Source organism: Prorops nasuta, unplaced genomic scaffold (assembly GCF_024137725.1).
Source record: "Prorops nasuta isolate Cenicafe-Biocafe unplaced genomic scaffold, Cenicafe_Pnas_1.2 PNAS00002, whole genome shotgun sequence".
Lineage (NCBI taxonomy): Eukaryota > Metazoa > Arthropoda > Insecta > Hymenoptera > Bethylidae > Prorops > Prorops nasuta.
Window position 1 is genome coordinate 8,014,844 of NW_027116799.1, and position 22,738 is coordinate 8,037,581.

At 40.4% G+C, this 22,738-nt stretch overlaps 1 protein-coding gene across 3 annotated transcripts in view; it reads right to left on the reverse strand.

The window, feature by feature from the left end:
• Nucleotides 1-22,738, reverse strand: part of LOC136779244 (neural cell adhesion molecule 2-like) — a 172,183-nt gene that overhangs the window by 38,420 nt on the left and 111,025 nt on the right. For all 3 annotated transcript variants that reach the window (XM_066736747.1, XM_066736756.1, XM_066736740.1), the window contains 2 exons: nucleotides 8,526-8,636; nucleotides 7,157-7,360 (listed from right to left, as the gene is read on the reverse strand). In XM_066736747.1, coding sequence (XP_066592844.1) covers nucleotides 7,157-7,360; nucleotides 8,526-8,636 — 315 coding nt within the window. The remainder of the gene's footprint in view (nucleotides 1-7,156; nucleotides 7,361-8,525; nucleotides 8,637-22,738) is intronic.

Here is a 22,738-nt window from a genome sequence, read left to right on the forward strand (position 1 = left end):
ATAAAATGGTTATTTTTATGCTGGCTCCATTTTGTAATTAGGCATATATGAATATTTTAAATCCACCTAATTGTTAAGGATATAAAGTTTGAACGTTGTACGAGTATAAAATGCTATTCATTTCAAAGACTTGCAAGTGAAATTGAAAAATGCAATTGATTTTCAGTGGCGAGTGACACAATGGCAATAGTTGGCTATTATGCTTTAACGAGGTATTGCATAACTCATGATAATTTTACTGCTGAGAAAAGCTGCAGCTCCAGAACGCGTAAGACTCGTGACGTCTTGCAAGAAATTCCTGACACGGAATAATTTAGGATTTTTAAGAGGATATACCATCTGTTTGCTCACCATATAGTATATATATATACGTATACCTACTGCTATATTGTATACTTCTGATAACGTTCAAAGAAATGCAAAACCACTGCAAACAACAATTTCACTCTACTCTTTCAAAAACATTATTCAATCGCATATTTCAAACAATCTTAAAAACACTATAAAATGCAAGATTTGTTAATAATTAATTTCCCTAATAGAATATAATATTCTTGGGACATCCCAACGATATACAAATCTCTGGATATCCTCGGGACATTTTTACAATGATTTTAGGATTTTTGTGCTACTACTTTAGGATTAGTTAACAAACGAATCAAAAACATTCTTCAGAGACTCTCTCTTAATATTTCATTATAATTTGCGCCTTGATATCGTATCCTTCGTAATACTTTAAGAGCTATTACGCTCGCATTAATTTGTAAAAGCTGTTAAGTAGCACATATAACTTTGAAATACGAATATCAAAGTTATCTGTTTAATACGTTCTCCAAGGACCTTTTGTGGCCTCTGGCAGGCATCGCGAGAGTACTTTGGGTGCTTTCGCATTACAGCAAACATGTTAAAACTACTTTAAAATACCAGGAGTGATAGTGGGATGTGCATTGGTATTCAGAAAACAAATCGCTAATAGTGAAACGTCAAGTAGCGTAAAAGGTGTGTTCGACGGGGTGAATGGATTGGTGTGATTGCGTGTATGTGCGCGAATGCGAGAGAGAGAGAGAGAGAGAGAGAGAGAGAGAGAGAATGGGTAGTGGAGAGTAAATAAGTTTTGCGGCCAGAGTCTAAATGAATAATGCTGCTGGAAGGGGAAAACTTGTGGAAAGCTCGCACGCGACTAGTTGGCAAGACCCGCGAGGAAGAAAGTAACACACCGCAACACTCTTGGAATATTGAAAGGGGTTCCCGTATTTGCATAAAAGGAAGATATATTACGTGGAAATCCGGGTTACCAAATGGCGCGCGTCACCATCGAGAGTTTTGCTGCAACAGCGGGAAAGCAGAGAAAAAAGCTTGCGCTTTTGGCTAGATTGCGTCCATTGCCTGTCTGCTTTCCTGCCTCTCTCTCTCTCTCTCTCTCTCTCTGCATGTCCACATATATATATATATATATACGTTTAGAGTCTGCTTGCCTACAAAGCTCGACTATTTATCCTAAATACCAATCTCTCGTTTTACATGAAAATCATCTCGTTGGTTAATTCAAATTTCTTTATTTCTCCCCAACGTTTAAATGTTTATAATTATAATAATTTCGTGTTATTGCAAATTTAAAATATATATAGTGTCATGTCTAGAGGGATTCTTTCGCAGTGATAATTAAGACGACGGAATTACTACTGCAGGCTATAGCTCACGATGGAATAGTTTTGTAACAAGATTAAAGCCAAGTTAAAAAGCTCGAATATCTACTCGAACTGATCGGTAAGCTTCTCTCATAGAGTGGATTTTAAATCTGAGCAGCGATTAATCGCTATTCGCAGCTTAGGTTCAACGGGCTTTTATCAGGCAGTAATAGATCTTTAGGGTGATCTGTATCGGCAGTGGGCTGGAATAGGAATTCCATTAAGTTTACAACTTAATCAATGAAGATTCATTTTTATTCCGCCCAGCTTCTCTCTCTCTTCCCACTTTTATATATAGCTTTCTCCGATTGGCGACTCGTCTCATAGAAATCCTTGTAATTGAGAACAATAGCGGCAAATCCTATTCATGTATGCTAATGGGATCTAAGCCACGAGTTTTTCCCAATGGCCACAATTACTCGATAATCCCATGTTATCGGGAGTAATTAGCTATTAACTCGCATCGCGTGTCCCGCGTGGTTTCATTGCTGTGCCGTGATATTACTCGCTAGTTATACCACGCCATGTATGTATATAGGAGAAAGAACAAAGTCACATATCGTGGCTAAATAATACTGTGCTTCACTGAAATGAAATAAATATTCCAGTAAGAATGTTCGAAAGCATAATAAAATTAAAATTACCAGGGTACAAGGTAGACGGTACATGTACATATAATTATTCTGCATTCTGCCTGACAAATTCAATGATTTTTTCATCGCTCGTCGTGTCCCGACTCGTTTCAAGAACGAAATGCTTAAAAGTTTTACGCTGACAGTTTCCTCGAATATCGGGCCAAGTTTTTGCATTTGCAAAAGAGCGCAGGTCGGCAAATAAAAGAGATGGCCGCTCCAGTATTTGATTTTGAAAAATAAGAGTGGATTAAGTATGCACTGACCAAACGAAGAAAGTTTCCTGAAAAATGGCTTCGCAGTGCCAGATCAAATACTCCCTGGTGCTCGCAGGGCCAAAATTAGTCAATTATTTGCCAGACGTCCGACTGGCTAAATATGATAGTTTCCTCGGGGAAGAGGAGAAAGGAGGAGAGCGGAGAGAGTCCAAAGAAAGCAAAGTAAATTTTTCACTACACTCGAGGTATAAGGCGATTCTGTGCAATATCCAAAGCTATATAATTATAATAAATGATCAGGCTAGAAAGAGAAAGGAGAAAGAAGTTGTTAAAGAGCTGGAAAAAATTTGCATATATTTTGTAGCCACGTATCGTTGCTTATTGATCTTTCGAGAGAAAGTTAATGATACCATTTCCTACACACACACACACACACACATATATATATATATATATAGCTGTGTGTTCCGTGGTGCAGGAGGGGTCGATGCTCGCGGTGAGGTATAAGAAGCAACCGCCTTTTAAAGTTTCATGACTGCCGTTTTAACGTAAAGGTATATACTGTACGCAGTGTATACACGTATGTTCCATCGCGCTTTCTTTGGCTCTTCTTCTCGGTTCCCAAGCTCGTGCAGTTTTTTTTTTGCCGAAAGCACGAGTCTTTCGGGGCACGTATACGTTTACCGCCACTTTTGCACAAGTCCGCCGCTGCCTTGGACCGTCATTTTTCCTCCTGGAATATTTTCGCCTTTCATACTATAGCGTCGACTCCTGGTGTCATCGATCTCTCGTGAGACCACTGGCGTCTCTTGTTCGAAAAATATTTTTCAAAAGAGCCGAAGCGGAATCATAATTCCAACTAAAAGCAAACTTGTCTGTCGCGCAAGAACCACCTGTGTTCTCTATGTGTCTTTTTTTCCCCTCTCCCCTCTCCATCACTTCGATTTATAAGCTGCATTTAATTTCTTCCAACCATTTCTATACCTGCTCGCGCAACCGTATCGAATCAATAGAGTCGCCCAATGAAATTTACCCATTGCCAACATGAAATGTTTATCCTAGATTGAAAAAATATTCTTCTCGAGTCTTGTAACGCGCGAGCGAGTCAACCATCCAAGTCGAAAGAATCACTTTAATTTAAGGCAGAATTTTCTTTCAATAAGAGTGAAATTTTTACTCCGATGCAAATTTTACTTAATGAGATACTTTTATCTTTTATTAGGAGGTTTTATGGCACCGAGTTAAGCATGCCGATAGAATTTATCGATGAGGCGAATTTCGAGAGTGAAGTCTTTCTCTAGTTTTACAGAGCATCGTCGTTTCGGTTTACGATTTAATATATATATTGACCCGAAGCTTGCTTAATTCCACCAATGGTTATGGTTTTTCAATCACTGTCATTACAAAATCCTCCTTTCTCTCTCTCTCTCTCTCTCATAATTAAATCCTAACGACCCCTTTCTGTTTTTTCTGGTCTAGAATATATATATATATATATATATATATATATATCAATTCTACGATTACACCTGCGACGTAATATTCACTATATCGATTCTTTCGGGAGAAATGGTAAAGCGTTTAATAAGATCGTTCATCGTTTCGATTTACGGTTTAAAATAACATCGATCAAATCGTTAGTTAGCCATGCGAACGCGCTTGGGCAAACTCGCATTTCGTACAATGAGCTTTCAAGAACGATTTCACCGGAAATGGACTAGCCAAGGCGAGATCGTGGATTTTCACAACGTTCGTGGCTTGGAGAAAATCGAGCGACGGGAACGATAACGTGTGACCAGTAGATATATACCATATGTGTATATATATATATATATATATAGTTTTTATGACGACTTTCGGACTCGCAATGTTATTGAAAATGTTTCCATCTGGATAATAGAATTGCACACCGTACGAGAGAAAAGCCTGAAGCAAGCTCGCTCGTTCCTAACGGCCGGCCTTACATTTTTCGCGTTTCCTCATTTTAATATCGCTTTTCATCCACCCTATTCCTTTTACTTTAATGTAAGAGAACCCCATCCCCCCCCTCTCTCTCTCTCACTCTATCTCATCCTTAGCCCGTCTTTTGCTCTCGCATTGAAAATATGATATTTGTCAATAGAGGAGAATTTGCACGATGATTACCGAAGAAAGAAACGTGGTCCGTGCATACAGTACGCGTTTCCTCCGCTTTATTAATGATTCATGACGCAGAAACGCGGAGCTAATAGATCCCAATTGATTCGGGTATAGCCCGGATGAAAAAAGTCGATATCCCCCGAAACATTTGACGGCCCGATAAAAGGGTGAGTCCTACAGGATCATGAAAAATTCAGCGAGGTACAAATAGGGATTATTGCGGATGGTCTATAAATAATTTTTCTATCGCTCGGGAGTAATCGCAATGCGCTTCCAAAGGCAATCGCGTTGCTCGTTCTTTAATGGCCGAGCTATTTGTTTGTTTATTTTGATCGGTCGATTGAAATTCCAGGCTCGGATATCCTTTACGCATTGCCAAGGGACCGAGACTCATGAAGAATTCAGAGTATTGCGGGGAAAAGCGCGGTGGAGCGCATCTTTGGCAAATTATGTCGTCCATCTTGATTCCGCAGGTGTGCCGAGAGAGCGGCGGCAATAGAAAGAAGACGCTTGTAGTATACGACGTTTCCATCGTGACGTATGTATTCGCGAAACGAATGTCCGCAATGCGGGATTTAGCTCGCTTGATCCGCGTGCGCTAACCTGACGGATCCGTTCCTCCTCCGCTCTATATATATATATATATATACGTAGGTACTACTTCCGGTTCTCGCTCTCGGTAGCTCCTTGTCCCTCGGAGAGAGACCCCCCGAGAGAAAAGTGGTGGAAGAGGGACACCTTCAATTCCCTCACAATGTTTTTTAAGCATTCGTCTCTGTCGCGACTCTTTAAACCCGTTTCAGCCGAGACGATCCAATATTTTGCAACACCAAACCAGAGAGAATTGCGCGAAACTGATAAGTGCATTATTCGATCCTCCCCCTTCTTTGCTTCCGTTTTAAGTGAAATGAATATTTATCGGCGCGGGTTCTCTTCCTTATTAGAATTTATTCCCCGGATCTTTGGTACACTGGTGCATGTGTACTGCATTTTACACGTACAACTTGATGCATTGATCATGAAATTATAGTATATATATATATATATATATGTATATATTATAGTGGAATTGCAAATTTTAGCAAAATATTGTATGTTCAAAGTCTACACATTTTCTTTTTAATCAAGGCACACATCGAACTTATCAATAATGTTTCGGAGAGTACTTATAGGTTTTATAAAGTCTCGCGTTGTACGAGGAGTATAAAAACGCAAGGAAATATCCTGTACTCCATATAATATATTTATATGGGCGTATAAAAAACTTGAGAATGTTTCGAGCCAGAGTTAAAGTTAAAATTTGTAGCTAGGAATTTTTACGCGATTCTTTTATTGTCGCCTTGGATGGCTATAGGTATCGAGTAAATTTTCGTTCGATTTTAGGGTCTTATGTCGGATGAAATTTCGAGAGATAAAAAGTCTGCTCATTTCGAAGTCTGGAGGTGGATTCTCCGTGTTGCGTTAGGTAGGAGCAATTTAGAGAGAAATAAATCGATTATGGAATGTGTATATCTGTAGTTGAACTATATATATAGATATATACACTGCACGTGTACTATATAGCAGCCACGTCGATCTGGATTTTCTCGAGGCATCGGGCGCTGCTCGGTAGTCCGCAGTGACGAGCAATGGTGACCGATAGAAAAATCTCATCTAACGACTGAAACTGTTAAAAATCCCGCTCGTGGTCGCTGTGAAAACACAGTTAGAAAAATGGCCATCGGCTTTTCTATTATATCGATAAATATCTCTCGGGAATCGCGATTGCTTGTCAATAACAAAGTACCATCCAAGTGTCGGCCTCGCGTTCACTGCTGCTTTACTGTGTATAGCTACTCGTTTCGTAGCCAGGAAAATCACTAGTGAACCGGAGCTCCACTGCGATTTCAATGCACGCGAATCCCGCGATCTTTATACACGCATCTTTCTCTCCCATTCTCATTTCCCCAGCTCGTGATTAAAGTTTCATTGCACCTCGCTTTATATCTCTCGATTTTACTCTCTCTCTCTCTCTCTCTCTCTTTCTCTCTGACTACTCCGCGACTATAGACCCTCTCTTACAGCGTCTGTAAATTTATCTCATTGTAAAAACGTTAGACCAGTGATAGCGAGAGAAAGGCGGTTCGCGTTATAGCATGTAGTCCTCGTCTTGACATTCAGAGGTCAAGTGGAAACATCCTGTAATGGATACGACAGAGACCGTGTAAATTTAAGTCTGTTTTTTTTCTCTTTTCATGTTGTAGTTGTTGAAAATGTGGTATAGGGAGATTAAGGGGATGATGGGAGAGAATATAAGACAAATCTGAGCCGCGTGGGTATAAATGTGATAGTGGGTAGCGTGCATGGTAGAGCCGAGGGGATTTCCTGGTAGGTATGAATTCTGATTGGGTGCATGGTGTGGGCAGAGAGAGAGAGAGAGAGAGAGAGAACGGAGTGTATAGTGGACAGTGCGGGTAGTGAGAGTGTGTTGGATACTTACAATTCATGTCGACACGAACGGACGAGGAAAGCGGGATGGACCTATTGTTATTCGTCGCGTTGCAAGTCAGCTCTGTGCGAACGTCGTTCCGGCCCAAATGTTTTATCTCGATGATACTGCGAGTCGCTCCACTCCTCAATGTCGTCGTTTGGTTATTGACGAATTTGTCATTGTAGTACCAGGACACGCTTGGCGCTGGCTTACCTGTGAAAAAACCCATCAATCTCGTTTCACTCGCCAAATACACTTTGAAAAACGTTTACTCGTCCCATTGATGTCAACTTTATTGCAATAGGAAACAGCAACAGCCCACGGCTATTTACTTTATTTGTAATTTTACATCGTCAAAGAGAGATAACAGATACGCTAGAATGAAACTGCTGCTCAAATTAATAGCCTGCTCATTGTTACTGTTCAATTTCTATCGCAATAATAAGATTTTTCATCAACTTTGACATGGAAATCGATTAGAAACAGTATATTAACGTCAAAATTGCGCGGGGCTCGTATATTTTGGATTAATCATAGACTACTCCGCGTGTGTATATGTATATATATATATATTTATACGGTACCGAGATTATTAGCATTGCGGCCGCTTGGTTCAAGTAATTTTCCTCCGAGTTTCCTCCCATTTATGGCTAAGTAATCACATATCGAATCCCTCTCGTTAGTGTCGTTTGCCGCTAACGTTAAAGTTTTTACGGGACTTTACATTCCGCAATTCTATTTTTGAATTCTAGTAATAGCGAATGCTATCCAATTTTCTCAGTGGATGGGTTTGCGTTGGGCGTGCGTCGAATGAATGTGTCTTCATCTCATCAGAAAATGCGATATCGGAACGTGGAAGAGGGATCGTAGCTGAAACCACCGGCACATTGCCTCGTTCGAGGATACTTTAGGATCGATAGGGACTACATTTTATACTCCTCCACGCGCTACGCGAGCACAGTGGTATACGCCGACAACTCCAAGGACCTGCTGATTTCATCGTCATCCTCTCGACACTTTCAATGGCAAAAATGCACAATTTATTTTATACAAAAAACACCATGAAATTTTAACGACTACCAGATAATGTTTCTGAAAAATCTCCTCCGCGTCTCTATACTCCTACAAATATATATAAGCATGCATATATATACACTCACCGCGATATCTACAACATTAATCTCGATGTACATAAAAATTATATCGCGGATTCGGAAGAGGTCCTTGTGCAGACTAAGCGTTATAATCAGATGAAAATATACAAGGCTGGGAGAGGAATGTTAATAGGGTCATTCGAGAGATGTCGAGAGAGGGTTGTATAATTAAAGGAGAGGCGAAAGAGGCTGGTGTCATAACGAGAAGTGTAATGCACACTTACCACCATAGACGTCGCAGTAGAGCTTGAGATTGTCTCCTTCCACGTAGGGACCAACCAAGGAATTCCTGGCTATTCCAGTGTGGTCAACGATCACGATCTTCCGCGGTGGCACTGAAACGTACAAGAAGAAGAACGTAAATGTATTTATCTTGCGGAATATTCATGGCTCGCGGGAGGAGGTTCGTGACTGGTGAGCGCAGCTAGGAGAAAAGTCCGATAACGCGAAATTGGTATTGGAAGATCGTGCCTCAGATATCGCGGGGTGGCATTAAATTGAAATCTGAAATCGATATCGCGTCGAATAGGACGTCGCGCGGCTGTATCTGCCGCAGCTCCTGCTACGGGCCAGTCAGCCTGTACACTCGAGGATTCTGCTCAAGCCCATATTCTTCCATCTACACGCGTAATTGTGCAAAATTACAATGGCGCAAATGCGCCGATGCCAATATCCAGAATTGACAATCGGAGCTCAGCGTAGTCCTCTTATATATATATATATATATATCTCACCGTATATCTACATACGTCTCTTTGCAGTCCTTTGCTAATCCATTGAATTCCACACATTCGATACAATCCTGCCAGTTACAGTCTTCGTCCATATCCTTATGCTACATTATTATTATTATGTATATTTCTCTGTATCATTGTATATGTTGTATTGTGCGTTGACATAATTATTAATATTATACACTATGGATGATATTTTCATTCTACAAATTTCTTCATAGTCTTGTGACTATTAATCCTTATAGCTGTCGTTATTGTTGAAGCATTTTGTATGATACGCTGTATAATATTAGAAGTTTGTATAATTGAATTTTGGACCTTTCCGTGTAACGCAGGTTGGAAAGAGATTTTGTAGGATTTTGTGGTAGAGTTGAGCTTTTTCGCGTGTAATTAAAAAAATTAAAGTGGTCCATGACTGAGGAATTCCTGCGCGGATCAATAAGATCTTCAGGCTTCTTCTTCGCAATAGTTTTTATTTCAACGCTATACGTTTTATTATTTTATTCTTCTCAAGATTGACGGCTTCCGATATTACATAAATGACCCAGATCCAAATGTGTCGGCTTATACAAGATATATTATCCCATTGAAAAAATAAGAGCTTTCCATTCCAGAAAATTACGAATAAATCTTGCAATATTACGTAATATCAAAATAGTTGTAAGAATTATTCTTTATAGAGGTTTTTTGCGAGAGATTTATCAGAGTATTGGTGTGGATTTTTTAATAATATTAATATATATATATATTACACTTTAATTTAGATAAATAAGAATAAACGTCGAGTGAAAGTTATGGTATAATGTTCGAAGAATTTAGTACTGCGTGCACTTAATAATATACTTATCTAGCGATACACCTCTGACACTTATAGTGGTCGTATATGCAGGTAAACGTAATTTATGCCACATTGTGTTGACGTTTTATGCCTTCTATGAGTAAAATAAGCTGGTTGGAAGGAGCACATAATTTAACAGCGATTGATATAACAATGGCTCACTTAAGGCTGTATCAGTTTCAGTCCATATATCCATATGTAGTTAAGTTTTAGAATTCCCAGCACTAATACCAAATTACCATAACTCTTAAAAAAAATTTATTTCACTTTTTCCAAGCTTTAATTTGTTTATACAACGAAAAAAAATAAAAATAAATAAATGGACAGTGTATCAATCTAAAAATTGAATGGCTCGAATAAAGAGAAATAATTGCTCTATAAAAAATGTTCAGAGAGAAATATATATACTATATCACGAAGTATACATATGTAATTGAAAAATTACGATGGAGCGTGCAGGTTTTTGTATAATGGTAGCTCGACTATACTATGAGCGAGTGAACGCCTTAGATCCTGACAAATGGTATGGTGCAACGGTGTCATTTATCGGTATTAACCCGAGTAGTATCAGAGAACCTGTCGTGTAACATGTAATGTGCATGTGCAGGCGAGTCTATCCTTGGCAAAAATATATAAAATATACACATGGAATTCCATCGAACGTTTTTCAAGATTTCGATGCACCGATCTTTCTTCTACCTTCCCTTCTTTATTCCTGACAATATAAGAAGGACTTTGCCATAAAATACCACTAATACATAGATTAATATACAAGCTCAAAACCCTTTCCTTCCGTCGTAAAATTATGTCAACTACGACCTTTAGCGAGCATACCCCATTTGAACGTATTTATTCCTTGGTATATATAGGTATAGTCTTATCGGAAATTCCTATCGAGTCATTGATTTATACACCGAATAATTTTCTCGGAACAAATTATTATAGATTTGAGCATAAAAGGGACAATGTGAAGAATCGGGAACACGGAGAATTAGCGGTATAATTTACTTATTGCGTATATACGTCCATTTGTCTTCCAGGAAGGTTTGCTTTGGGGATCAATATCGTATCCTCTATTAGTCTCTGATTGACCTACTGTAACATTCACTGTACCCTCTGCTTGATCCGAATAAATAGATAGCTCGTTTACTGCAGCTAGAGATCTTTGGTAAGCCCAGGTACAGTATAAATCGCGTGTCTACACTTTTTACATTTAAGAATAAGTACGTTTAACATCGGTAAGATACTGTTTGAATATAAAGCTGAAATTTGTTTTTATTCTCAACGTTTGTCATGGAAATTTGGACGTATAGCTTGACCATCCTCTTCCGGTAATATATCATATACTCCCGCTGGGTAATTCGATAAAATGATATCCAACGTCATTTCCAAGTTTTCTTTTCGACGATATTCGAGTGTATGGCGCGAGTTTCGATACACCAGCTACGCAAGAACATTTTGCCTTAATAACGTCCAGTATCATTAATCTACTCGTGTCTCTGATATTCTCACACCTGCGATCCAGCCATTTGTTTCCTGCGAAAATACTCGACGTAGGGGGGGGGGGGGAGGGGGAGGGGTGGATCCAAGCAGCATTGGGTTTTACGAAAATTAAAGCCACGCAGTATTCGGAAAGTTTGCAGCATATCGCTGAATTATACATGTTTCGGATTAAATTACCGCGATTTTGGCAATCAGCCAGGGTTATCCGGCGCAAATAGTGCTTACGATCAATTTTCTGGGCGCGACTATAAGTTTTCGCGCGAATTTTATTCACTTTTTAACGGCTTTTGCTTGGATTGATTAAAAGTTGGAGATACCTACTCCGGAGTGTTACGATCAATCGTTGTTAAATCACTCGGTCCATTCATGGATACTAACAAATAGCTGTCTGCAATGTGCCAGAAGAATCACTGAATCAAAATTGACGCGGCAAACTTAATTGGCAGCGTTCCCGCGATGCGCGATCTGTCTTCTCCAGTTAATAATAAAATTGTACACCGGTAATCAAGCCTCGCCGAATATTATCAACGAGCATTTCAGCAGTTTATACGGAATAAATGATAATTAATGCGGTTCGACTATAGTATCTACTCAGCGCACATTATTTAACTAATTTATGAGACTGTAACAATGCTTCATTATTAAGCAGGTAATTTTCGTCTCGCCGAGAGCTATATTTATGCGGACAACGAATGATAATTTGTAAGAAACCCTCGATTTTTTGTTTACCTTTTCTCCACTGTTGTCAACAATGAATTATACATAGAAGCACTTTCAAACAAGTATACAAATAAATCCTGCTATAAAAACACAAAGGAGATAGGTCAGACAATATATTATAAGCCGGTTATATTCTGAAGCGAGCGCCGTGTATGCTACAGGGTCATCAATTTTCATTTTGCACTATATTATATCGACATTTTCCACTTTCCATCTTCATTTTTTCCAGATTAGATGTGTGTACCCGTGTGCTGTATATATATATATATATATATATATATATATACGGTCAGTGACGCTTACAGGAGGGGAAGATACGATAGACTTCGTTGGATGCATTTAATGCAATAATAATAATTATTATAATAGGTCGAACAGTGGATGAAACGTGATCGACTAGTTACGTGGATTGCAGCGAAATTGCTATGAAATATTTCGTGGGAGAGCACAGAATGTGGCCAGGGGTGGGGGAAGCCTGCAGCAGGAGAGAATGGCTCGATACTGCTCGCGTGATTAATGTCGCTGTAGCGCTGGAAGGAAAAAAAAAGAGAGAGAGAGAGGAATTCTAGCTGCGCCATCCGGTGTTAATTGTCGTGCCGGAGTTACGCAGGTTAATTCAAGCCGCCGAAAAGTTACTTCCGGTTTTTGTTATCGCGTCGACCCTCTCAAAAATGAATGACCCCGGGAGCAGCAATGCGTGCTTCATTACATAAAACACCATGAAACTGCGTAGCGCCATTTTAAATCGCATTCCTCCTCACGCCGAGCCCCAAGAATTCCGAATAAAGTGAATTACGAGAGAAAGTTGATGATTTTGCGAGAATTTTAATTGCTCCTTCCTCTCGTCGCGTTAAATTCTTCATACAAGAGTCCTTCGCCGAGCCGGTGAAATGAATTATTTATCGATCATTGGTGCACTCGGTGCGCGTGTACGATAATCCTATTTCAACATTTTCTTCCAACGAGAAATGTCAATGAGAAAAAATGGAGGATTTTTTTTTCTAAATCACCTCGGAGTTAAAACTATATATATATATATATGCTATACGACCATACAGTAATTCCAGAATAGAGGGAAATAAGCCTCTTCTACCTGTGGCGTTTTATCATAAATCGCGTGGGAAGTAAAACGCATATAAAAGTGGATATTCCACCCGAGGCTTTAATTAAAAAACACAGTCATCTTGCGCACATAAGTTAATTAATATCGTGGGATTTGTGCGTGTTTTTTTCTGCCAGAGTTTCAAGAATTTTCCAGGGATTTCCGGTGCAGGAAAAGCTCGACGCTGGGCTTGGTTTGTTTGAATGGCGTGGCTACTTTTGTCGGTTGAGAGAGCCAATATAGGTTGGTTAATTCGACGAGAACGTGGCGGTGTGTGCCAGTGGCAGATGCATATGCAAGTTTGCCGATTGATCCAGTTGGATGGCGCCAACTCGTTACAGTGCAGTGGATAGCAGTGGAAACGACCGCAATGGGTGCAGCTGATCGTGTCAGGTCACTTTTCCGTAGTGGAATAGACACTGAGATAGCCAGACAGAGCTGACTCAGGTGAAGGAAGTCGAAACTATTCTGTCTCATTTCTCTCCTCCAAGTCCTGTCCAGTAGCAGCAGTACCTCGACCGTTACTACTGCTGCTAGTAGTAATAGTGGCTACAGTCGGCCAGTCATCCCAGTTTGAAGACCCCATTACAATAATTGCTTCGGCAGCTCCTTGGCTTACGCTATGAAACCATCTCCGGTACCGTTTCCTCTCTCAAACCGCCACCGTCCATCGCACTTTTCATCTTATCCCGACCAAACCACTACGACTTCATCTCTTAGTTGGTTACTTGTTCCATACCCACTTTTATACGCTATTTCGGCCGGATTACATCGCTCGCTTCGTCCCCGCTAATTAATATCATGGAAGAACGCTTTTTACTATATATATATGTACAGTCTTGAAAATAATGTAAAATTTTTCACACGCTGACATCTTGAACGATTAATTTCTTTAATTGTCATACTTTATATATATATATTTCATTTCTATTACACGATGGATACTACAATATGTATTTTCATTTCCCGTTTGCCTCGCTATCGAGATTGAAACTGTCTGCTTTTCCTCGTACTTTGATTTTCTACTCCTTTTTCTCCCCCTTTGCTCTCTACAATGGAGATATTTCCTTGAGAAGAAATTTATCATCGCCTCAGAGCCATTTACATCAGCTGACGACGCTTCTTTTTAGTCGGCTCCTCGGCTGAATTTGGTCGCTGTCCATATTTGCCAGCGTCGTATAATATACGAAAAATGACATTTCCCGACCGTCCTGACGTTTACCCGCATGCACACGGAACACGCAGGAACTCATCCGTCAGCGCTGTGCTAACCTATTTCTTCCTTCCAGTGTGCAGCTTTAATCACCATCCACCCATACATATATACTCTATATTATTTTTTTTATATCTTCTCCCTAGATTCAGTACAAACTTCCCCGATTGATTCTCGATATTCTCTCTCTCTCTCTCACACAGGGTAGCTGTATTTTTAAGAAGAATCTCGCAGCACTCGTGAACTATTAGAAGGCAAAATTAGAGCATGTAGCGATATTTGTCGAGGCGACGGGAGTGCAAGAGAACGAGGTTGCTCACGAGAGAGAGAGAGAGAGAGAGAGAGAGAGAATTTATTACAAACTCCTTTTCTTCGACAAAGTTAATTCTTAACTTTTGTAATAAAACCGCTCGGATAATCCATTCCTTTGGCTCCTCGCGCAGTTCCTCCGTGGCCCGTTTTCTCGAGTCCCGTGAATAAGTTTCAAGTCCATTTTAAAATTCTACTTTCGTTCGCATTCTTAGCTGTCTACCATCGGTTTTCCTCTTCCGCTTCTTGGTCCTTCTCTCGAGGGTCCAGCGCGGGCTTTATGCCTCTTCCCACCGACTAATGTGCTTGTATCTATGTTTGAATTCCTTTCAGCGCCGCTTCCTGTAATCTTCTGTTTCCTCGCTCGGATGGATAGGAAGCCTCATCCTCATCCCCATCCCCATTCTGGAGGCATGGATTCCAGGAATACGATTGTACAGGTATGGCTGCTCTGCGGATGCTCTTCCGTTCATCGGACCAAGAATTTCTCTCTCGGTTTCGACGGCCATTCGGCAGAATCGATTCGCAGCAAGATAGATGAGGTGCTTATTATAATCTCGCCTTCTTATTTTTAGCCCCGTTCCGATACACTCTCCGATCCAATACCGATTCGACTCGGCGTTAAAGTTTACCTTCGATAATTAATCCCTTAACACCCGCTAAAATTCCATCCCTTTCCGTATCTTCCGATATATTTTCCACCACACTTTTATTATTATTACCAGCTCGCTCATTAGATGTATATATATACAAACTTTCCACTTGATTTATAAACCGCTGCTTTTTCCACATCCCACAGGTAATGTAAATATATATAGCATCGTTGATTAGCGTGGGTTTGTATGTATATATATATATATATATATATATACATACCGTTAAGCAGATAGCTTCTTTTCGTTATTCCTCATTTTGGATTAAAATAATATTATTTCACGCTCAATCTGGCCGAGCTGCATAAGCACGTCTGCAGCTGCTACTCCAAATCCAGCTGGATTTAATCCTTTATTATTCCTGGAATCCTAACGTCCCCGTGTGTTACCTCTATTTGCAAGCTTGATAATATTGCCTGTAATTGCACATCGAAACTTCTAGCATTGACGTTAGTTAATGCGCCAAAGTTGGCTTATATACGGACAATCCCAACGTGCATTCGTATAACCGCATAAAATAATTCTATGGAACATTGGTGCTAATAATACCAAAACCCGATGAATTTCTTTTTCTCATCTCCCTCTCTCTCTGTGTTCTGGGAAGAAACATACTCTCGATGTGATTTCACTGTAATTTCTGGACCGATTCGATGCAACCGACCGCGAAAAGTATTTTATCGAGGTGGAATTATTTCAGCTCGTTTGTGAAAGCAATTTTGAAGGAAATCATTCTTGCCTGGTTCTCTCGCTCGCCCCCCCCCCCCCCCCCTATAGCTAGTGTGTATTAAGAGGATAGTGGCGTGAGAGTGAAATGGTGGAAAAGAGTTGAAAAGCTTACTGAATTAAGGCATATCTCTCTCTCTCTCCACACACACAGAGTGCAAGTGCAATCCATTAGCGATGATCGGACGATGGTTTTGTTGCAGTACAAACGACATTCTTGATAGTGTGCATAAATCATGCCGAGACGCCGGAGTAATTATCCCATGACGCTTGGCTCTTAGGGGATGGGGAAAAAGGACGTACACGGAATTAACATAGCACGCTGGGATAATATCCGCGACACGTGTTAACGCGTACGTGTGCGTTCGTACTTGAGCACGAAGTCCGTTGCGCGTCACAGGTGCACTAAAGTTTCCAAGGACCCGACAGGGACTCGACAACTTTTGCAACGGAATAGTATATATATATATATATATATATATATATGTACAATACACATAAAGTCAAATTTACGAGCGATGAAAGTGAAAAACTAAAAACGATATTATCTGCAGGGTCGATAAATTCCCCAATACGTTATAACATATGTATATGCGTATACGTGAGAATGTTGCTTATTTAACACGTTGCATCATTCATATGGGTCTACTACGTCTTTCTCCATTATTTTTTTTAAAAAGTCTACAAACACGTGGTTATTTGCAAATAATTTTAGCGTAAAATTGCAAAACAATCGTCATAATGGGTCTCGTTTATTTTAGTGGGAAAAATAGCAGCGTGCAGGGTGAGAGAAGCGTGGGATTTTTTCTCACGATTGGGTTATTTGGACGCGAAGCTGTAAATATTGAAAGAAGTGGACGCGCGTGTGTCTCGACGAGGAAATAACGCGATTGGCCGTGGGTCCTGGCGCGATAAGTCGGTGCGCAAAGCCAGTGCACGATGTATTTGATTAACGAGTGCTTAGCGTCGCGCATAATTGATCCGATCCGGCGCTGAGCTTGCTCCGGTTTGCTCCTTGCGGCTTACGACGGATTCCATCGCGCTGGGGGGAATGGCTGGCGTCGACGACGGCAAATTATTTGGATTTCTGGCATTTGTTGTTTCAACCGACGCATTTGTGCCGCGTCAACGCGATTCCGGAGATCAGCTCGCGAGCAAGCATAAATTATACTCATGCGGCCGACTTTCAGCACTTCTCCTCAATCCCTCATAATCTTGCGCATTTTCAATTGTCGGTAAGCTGTCGAGCGAGCGAGTGAGTGAGTGAAATACGCGTAAGCGGCTCCGTCGAAAATTGGATCGGAAGGATCCACCTCCGTGCAGACGTTGCGTTAAAATTGGAGAAATTTTAGGAGGGGCTAGCTATACGTATATAGGTATTATATATAGATGAGTTAAATATTAATGGATCGTCGATGACACGGGAGACTCTGGGGTATTTGGAGTCGTCGTAAATTAAGGATTGCGTGCGGAAATTGGCGGGGAAACGAGATAAGGGGATAAATATGAGAGCAGCAGAGACTCGGTGTTGCGAAGCCCCCCAAAGGCTGTTTACTCGCGAGACCGGGATATTACGAATGAAACGGATTTTCATTAGATTTCAAGACGTTTCTTTCAAACTCCCCTGACTTTATTACTAGACAGTTTTTTCTTACATCCAGTGCCAGTCTCACAATCAAAGCTAAAAGTTTAAACTCCATTTAATTCAGAAATCTCGTCGCTCGGATGGTCGATGTCAGAGAGTTAAGCAGAGTTCGAAGTTTAAAACTTTGCCCACGGGACTTTTGGCCTTGCTAGATTTTTTGCACGGCCTGAGGAGGGACAAGTTTTATTTATTATCTTCGAAAGGCAGTGGCGACTGTCGGCGTAATCGTTACGCCGCTAACTTTTCTTGCTTTAATCGTCGCCAACTTAATCGCTAGTTTCTTCCTAGCCGCGCGCGTTCCTTCCAAAGAATACCGAGACTGCAAAGTGTCCTGTATAGTCATGTATATATATATATATATATATATATATATATAGTACCTACATTCTACACTCGTATAAAATAAACCGCAAACAACTTTTAGTCGGTGATTCCACTCGACAAGAAATAATCACGATAGGCAAGAAACGATTTGATCAACCTTGCAATTATTTTCGTCACACTCTCTCCTTCGAGCTTTTATTATACCAGTGGATTATATAGCATATATATATATATATATATATCTTTGTTGCAATCAATTCTTCTACCTTCGAGAAAGAACTTTAATTTTTGATGCACTCTCTATCTCTCTCTCTCTCCCCGATTTTCTTCCTCTGGATAAACTGTCGTCGAGAATAAATATAAAATATCCGTGCAACTACATAAATTTTTTAATTTCCTGTTGCTATATAACAGCGCTTCAACATTCCAGAGAAATTAAATTATACGTTGAAACATTCGGTTTATCTCGAGGATCGAACGTCTGTAAGATTAACGTAAGAGATGCGAGATACACAAGTTATATATATATACGTACATATATCAACATCGATATAATAGCTATGCGAACTATATCAGGAAGGTCGTAAAAAAAAAGCAGCGAGTATAGCAAAGAGCATTGAGGTTTCTTGGTTGGTCGGCGTGTCATTTCGCGCTATAGCGAATCGTCTCTTCAATTTAAAAGGCTTTTGTGTTTATAAACGTCGAGAGCAGGCCTTTGTGCAGAATTAAATAAAGCGTCCGCGTGACGAGAAGAACGGAGGCGAATGGAGGATTGTTGAGCTTTCGTGCTTGGCCATTGAGAGCGTTTTGTGGCTGCGTGCTTTTGGAAAACAAGGTGAAGCCGCCAACGTTGGCAGTTTAAGCAAGCATTCGTTGGGAGAGCATTGTTATGGAAGCGTAAGCAGAGATCGACGCTTCGAAAACGTTAGACTGATTACAGGATGTATAGGAGAGTAGCAGCTTGGCATCGCGCAAATGCTGCTGGATATTTGCTGCCAGTAAGTTTGTTGCATATACGCGGGGCTGTGATGCTGCCGGCATTGCTGCGCATTCTGCAAAGCCGAAGCGACGGAAAATGCAAGAAAATGCCAAGTTCCTATTTATATGTGTGTGTGTACGTGACCCGTTTTCGCATTGTTATAATGAAAATTATCCTACCAAAAAGCAGCAGCGTCCGTTCAGCTCTATACGCATCCTCTCTCGCAGCTACAACAACATAAATTCACGTCCCGAGTCATTCCTTAACTTCGAGTTTCGTGCTCCGCCTCAACACAAGACTCCACCACCACCACCAGCCTGGGACGTGCCTCGTTACCAAATAATTCCAAATATTTCACTCAAAATCCATTAGCATACACGTTAAACACCATTTATTTCCTACAGCGAGTACATTAAATCTATTATACACCCGTGTATCTCCCTTTCAACAATGTGTGTATATATATTGCTTTCCACTTCGTGCTTCTTAATGTTTAAATCGTTAAGTTCCTAATGAACCATGCGTATGCTCGTGTCTATTAATATACCGAGGAAGGGAGGATGCAATTTCGAGGGCCACACTCTCGCATTGACTATATATACATATATATATATATATATAGCCAGAGTTGCTTGTTATTATTCGATAAATAGACCAGTAAGGATCATTTGTGTTTATCTAGTGTACGAATGATACACAACAAGCACTATTCATACTCTGATAGTCGTTTATTAAAAATAAGAGAATCACGATTCACTCGAGAGATATTCTGCAACGTAAATATAATCATTTCGATATTTTCACTCTGCTTCTTTGCTCGGTACAAACATTCCATTCTGTTTATTACATGCTATGTCTTTCGTAAATTAGTTTTCGAGCAGAATTACGTATACCTATAATTATTTCGAAGTGTTTTCTCAAATACAGTTCTGTGATGTATATATACTATACTATATAGTATATATATATAGATATATTAGGTAGTAGACGCATTAGGTTTCATGAAACTTATGAATGATAAGCAAACATTTGATAAACATTTGCCAAAGACAAATAGGGTAGCCCATTGTATTGTTTTAATTACATTGATGCATAGCTGTAGTATAGCCCGGTACAAGTGCGAGAGCACATCGCCAAGCTCGGACATTTGTGGCTGATAGTTTAGTGGCAAGGACACGCTCTATGTACAGCTGATAGACGTTGCACAGTTGATTAAAATCATTGCCAGTGACGTAGGTTGCATCAACTTGGTCGAAAGTCTCGAAAAAAGATTGGTTTTATCAATATTTTTGTTTATTCTCGCTATATAATAACGTGATTATAATAATTGTATCGAACAGTCGAGAGTAATCAAGACGTGGAAAGAATAAGAGGCACGTAGAGTTAACGCGAGTTACTTTGATTACCGCAGTGCAGCGTGAAGCCATGAGACATAATACATACAACGTTGAGCAAGGACGTATAGAGTGTGTATAGGTCGTAGGGAAGTTGGTGCGAAAGCATGGGCGGAGCAATTACGGCGAGCCAAGCCGAATCAAGCCGAGAGAGCAAGGAGTGTATAATAGGATGTGCTGGAAGTATGTGTATACAAGCGTTCTTATGCCACTAATGAAAATTATAATATTAGCTAATACACTCAACGAACCTCTAAATTATTAATACGGGAATGCGTGTATAATTCCAACAATACCCTGTGTGACACAAAATTTTCATCAAAAGCGTATAGCGTCAGAGAATGAGATTATAACTGTATATGTATATATATATGTGGCAAAGCACAAAGTTTATTCACCATACTGTACGTACACAGATTTTAAAAATATTTTTTACAATTTCATGCCCGTGGCTTTACGGGACAAAGAATAAAGTTTGCGCGTTTTTAGAAAAATGCCAACGTTTTTTAACTGTTAAAAACTCTGGCTGTACTTAACTCCGTAATAAAGTTTCCTTTGAAAAAGTTCATACGAGCTTTTGAGAAAGTTTGCCTGTTGGGTATTAGCGTATTGTCAGATTCTATTTAAAAGGATGAATAATTTAATAAGCGTGAAGCTTTTGGTAGAAAGGAAAGAGATGTTGTCTGGAAAGTTTTGTTGGTGATACACGATAGGTTATTGTGCGCGATAAGGATGAGAAGAGAGGTACCCATCCTGTGGTAGAGCTGCACTATACCTATATATATATATATATATATATATACAGACTACCGGGAACGTTGTATGTATGTCCAAGTATAAGAAACTGTGACGAGAGACTGACTAGTCAGGGGTGTATAATGCGGGCGCTATAGGCAAGCGATTGTTGGCTTCCTGCGTATCTACGTGAGGAGGGTACCGTATCGTTGCAGTTGCGCCGTTAACAGAAATTATAATCCAAAGCTGTATAGGATGAGGTGGGTTTGAGGTAGGGAAGAAGATCTTTTGACAAAGTTCATGCCTCGGGCCAGAGGAGGGAGTTGGTCGGTAAAGGTAGGTCTTCCTCTCCCCACCCTTCTCGAATTTGCCAACTCCCGCTCTCTTCCCTTTTGTGGTTGCTCTCGCGAGTTGCGTTGCGTCTCGTCTCTTTGTGACTCCGTCCTCTATTCGACGAAGCACGAGTCTCTCGCATTCCGCACTACTCTGTCTCGATGGCTTTCCTACTAACCACTTTTCACTTCTCCTATCTCCTCCCATAATGTATATATATATATATACCGCGTCTCTCTCTCTCTCTCTCTATCTCCCTCATCTATCCATTTTACCTTTCTCTCCCCCGGAGATTCATCAGTCTACGAGAGCAAGTTTTGTACAAGTTTTGATGGGTTTGCTGCGGTCTATTCCACGCTTCTGTTTACCACTTTCCCAAATGCCAACTGCTACCGGACACACCGGACATTGGCCCGTCCGCTGTTATTACCGATTGGGGACTCGCTTAACATTCGCGACTGAGCGCTCGTCTGAAATATTAAAACCATTAATTTATCAGTGTCATGTCGAACAAAACCAATTCGTCCTGCACCCCGTGAGCTGCACCCCCCCCCCCCCCCCCCCGACTCACGACCAAGCCTTTTCTTATTAATATACGCAATCTATGCTAAATTTTTCAGCACATCCAACGTAAATTGATTCATCGCGTCAATCGACCTGGACCATTCCATTTTGATACAATAATTGATTTTCATGGAACACGCTAGTTTTTCCCAGTTTTCGTTGAATTTCGAGTGGTCCGTGCCAGTTTAGCGGATTATGCTTTATGCTTTGTCAGATGGAAAGGGCAAATTTCATACGAATTGGATCCTCTTAATCGGTATAAGCGTGGCATTCCAGCAGTTTTTGCGCCTATGGACTATTGTTATGTCTGTTATGCCTGTGAAGCAAATGGTAATAGCACGGCAAAGTTTCAATCGATGCTTTGGATCGCCAGTCGTGAACAGTCCATGCTCGCTCTGATCAGTCAGAAAGCATCTGTTTCGTGGAGCTGCCTCGATAGTCAAAGACCATCATCGAGCTTCCGGATGTTTATTTGTCCGCTACAGATTCTACGTTTACTACTTGTTATCCATGCGATTTCCAATCGTTCTCTTTTCTACATCCCATAAACTATTTGTCTTCTTGTCATTCTTCTTTGCTTCTTCGAACCCCCACACGAACGTGAGCTGCACGGATTTCTAAATCTTCCATTTGCCAGTTGCTCGGATTACCACACAACCATGCTCTGT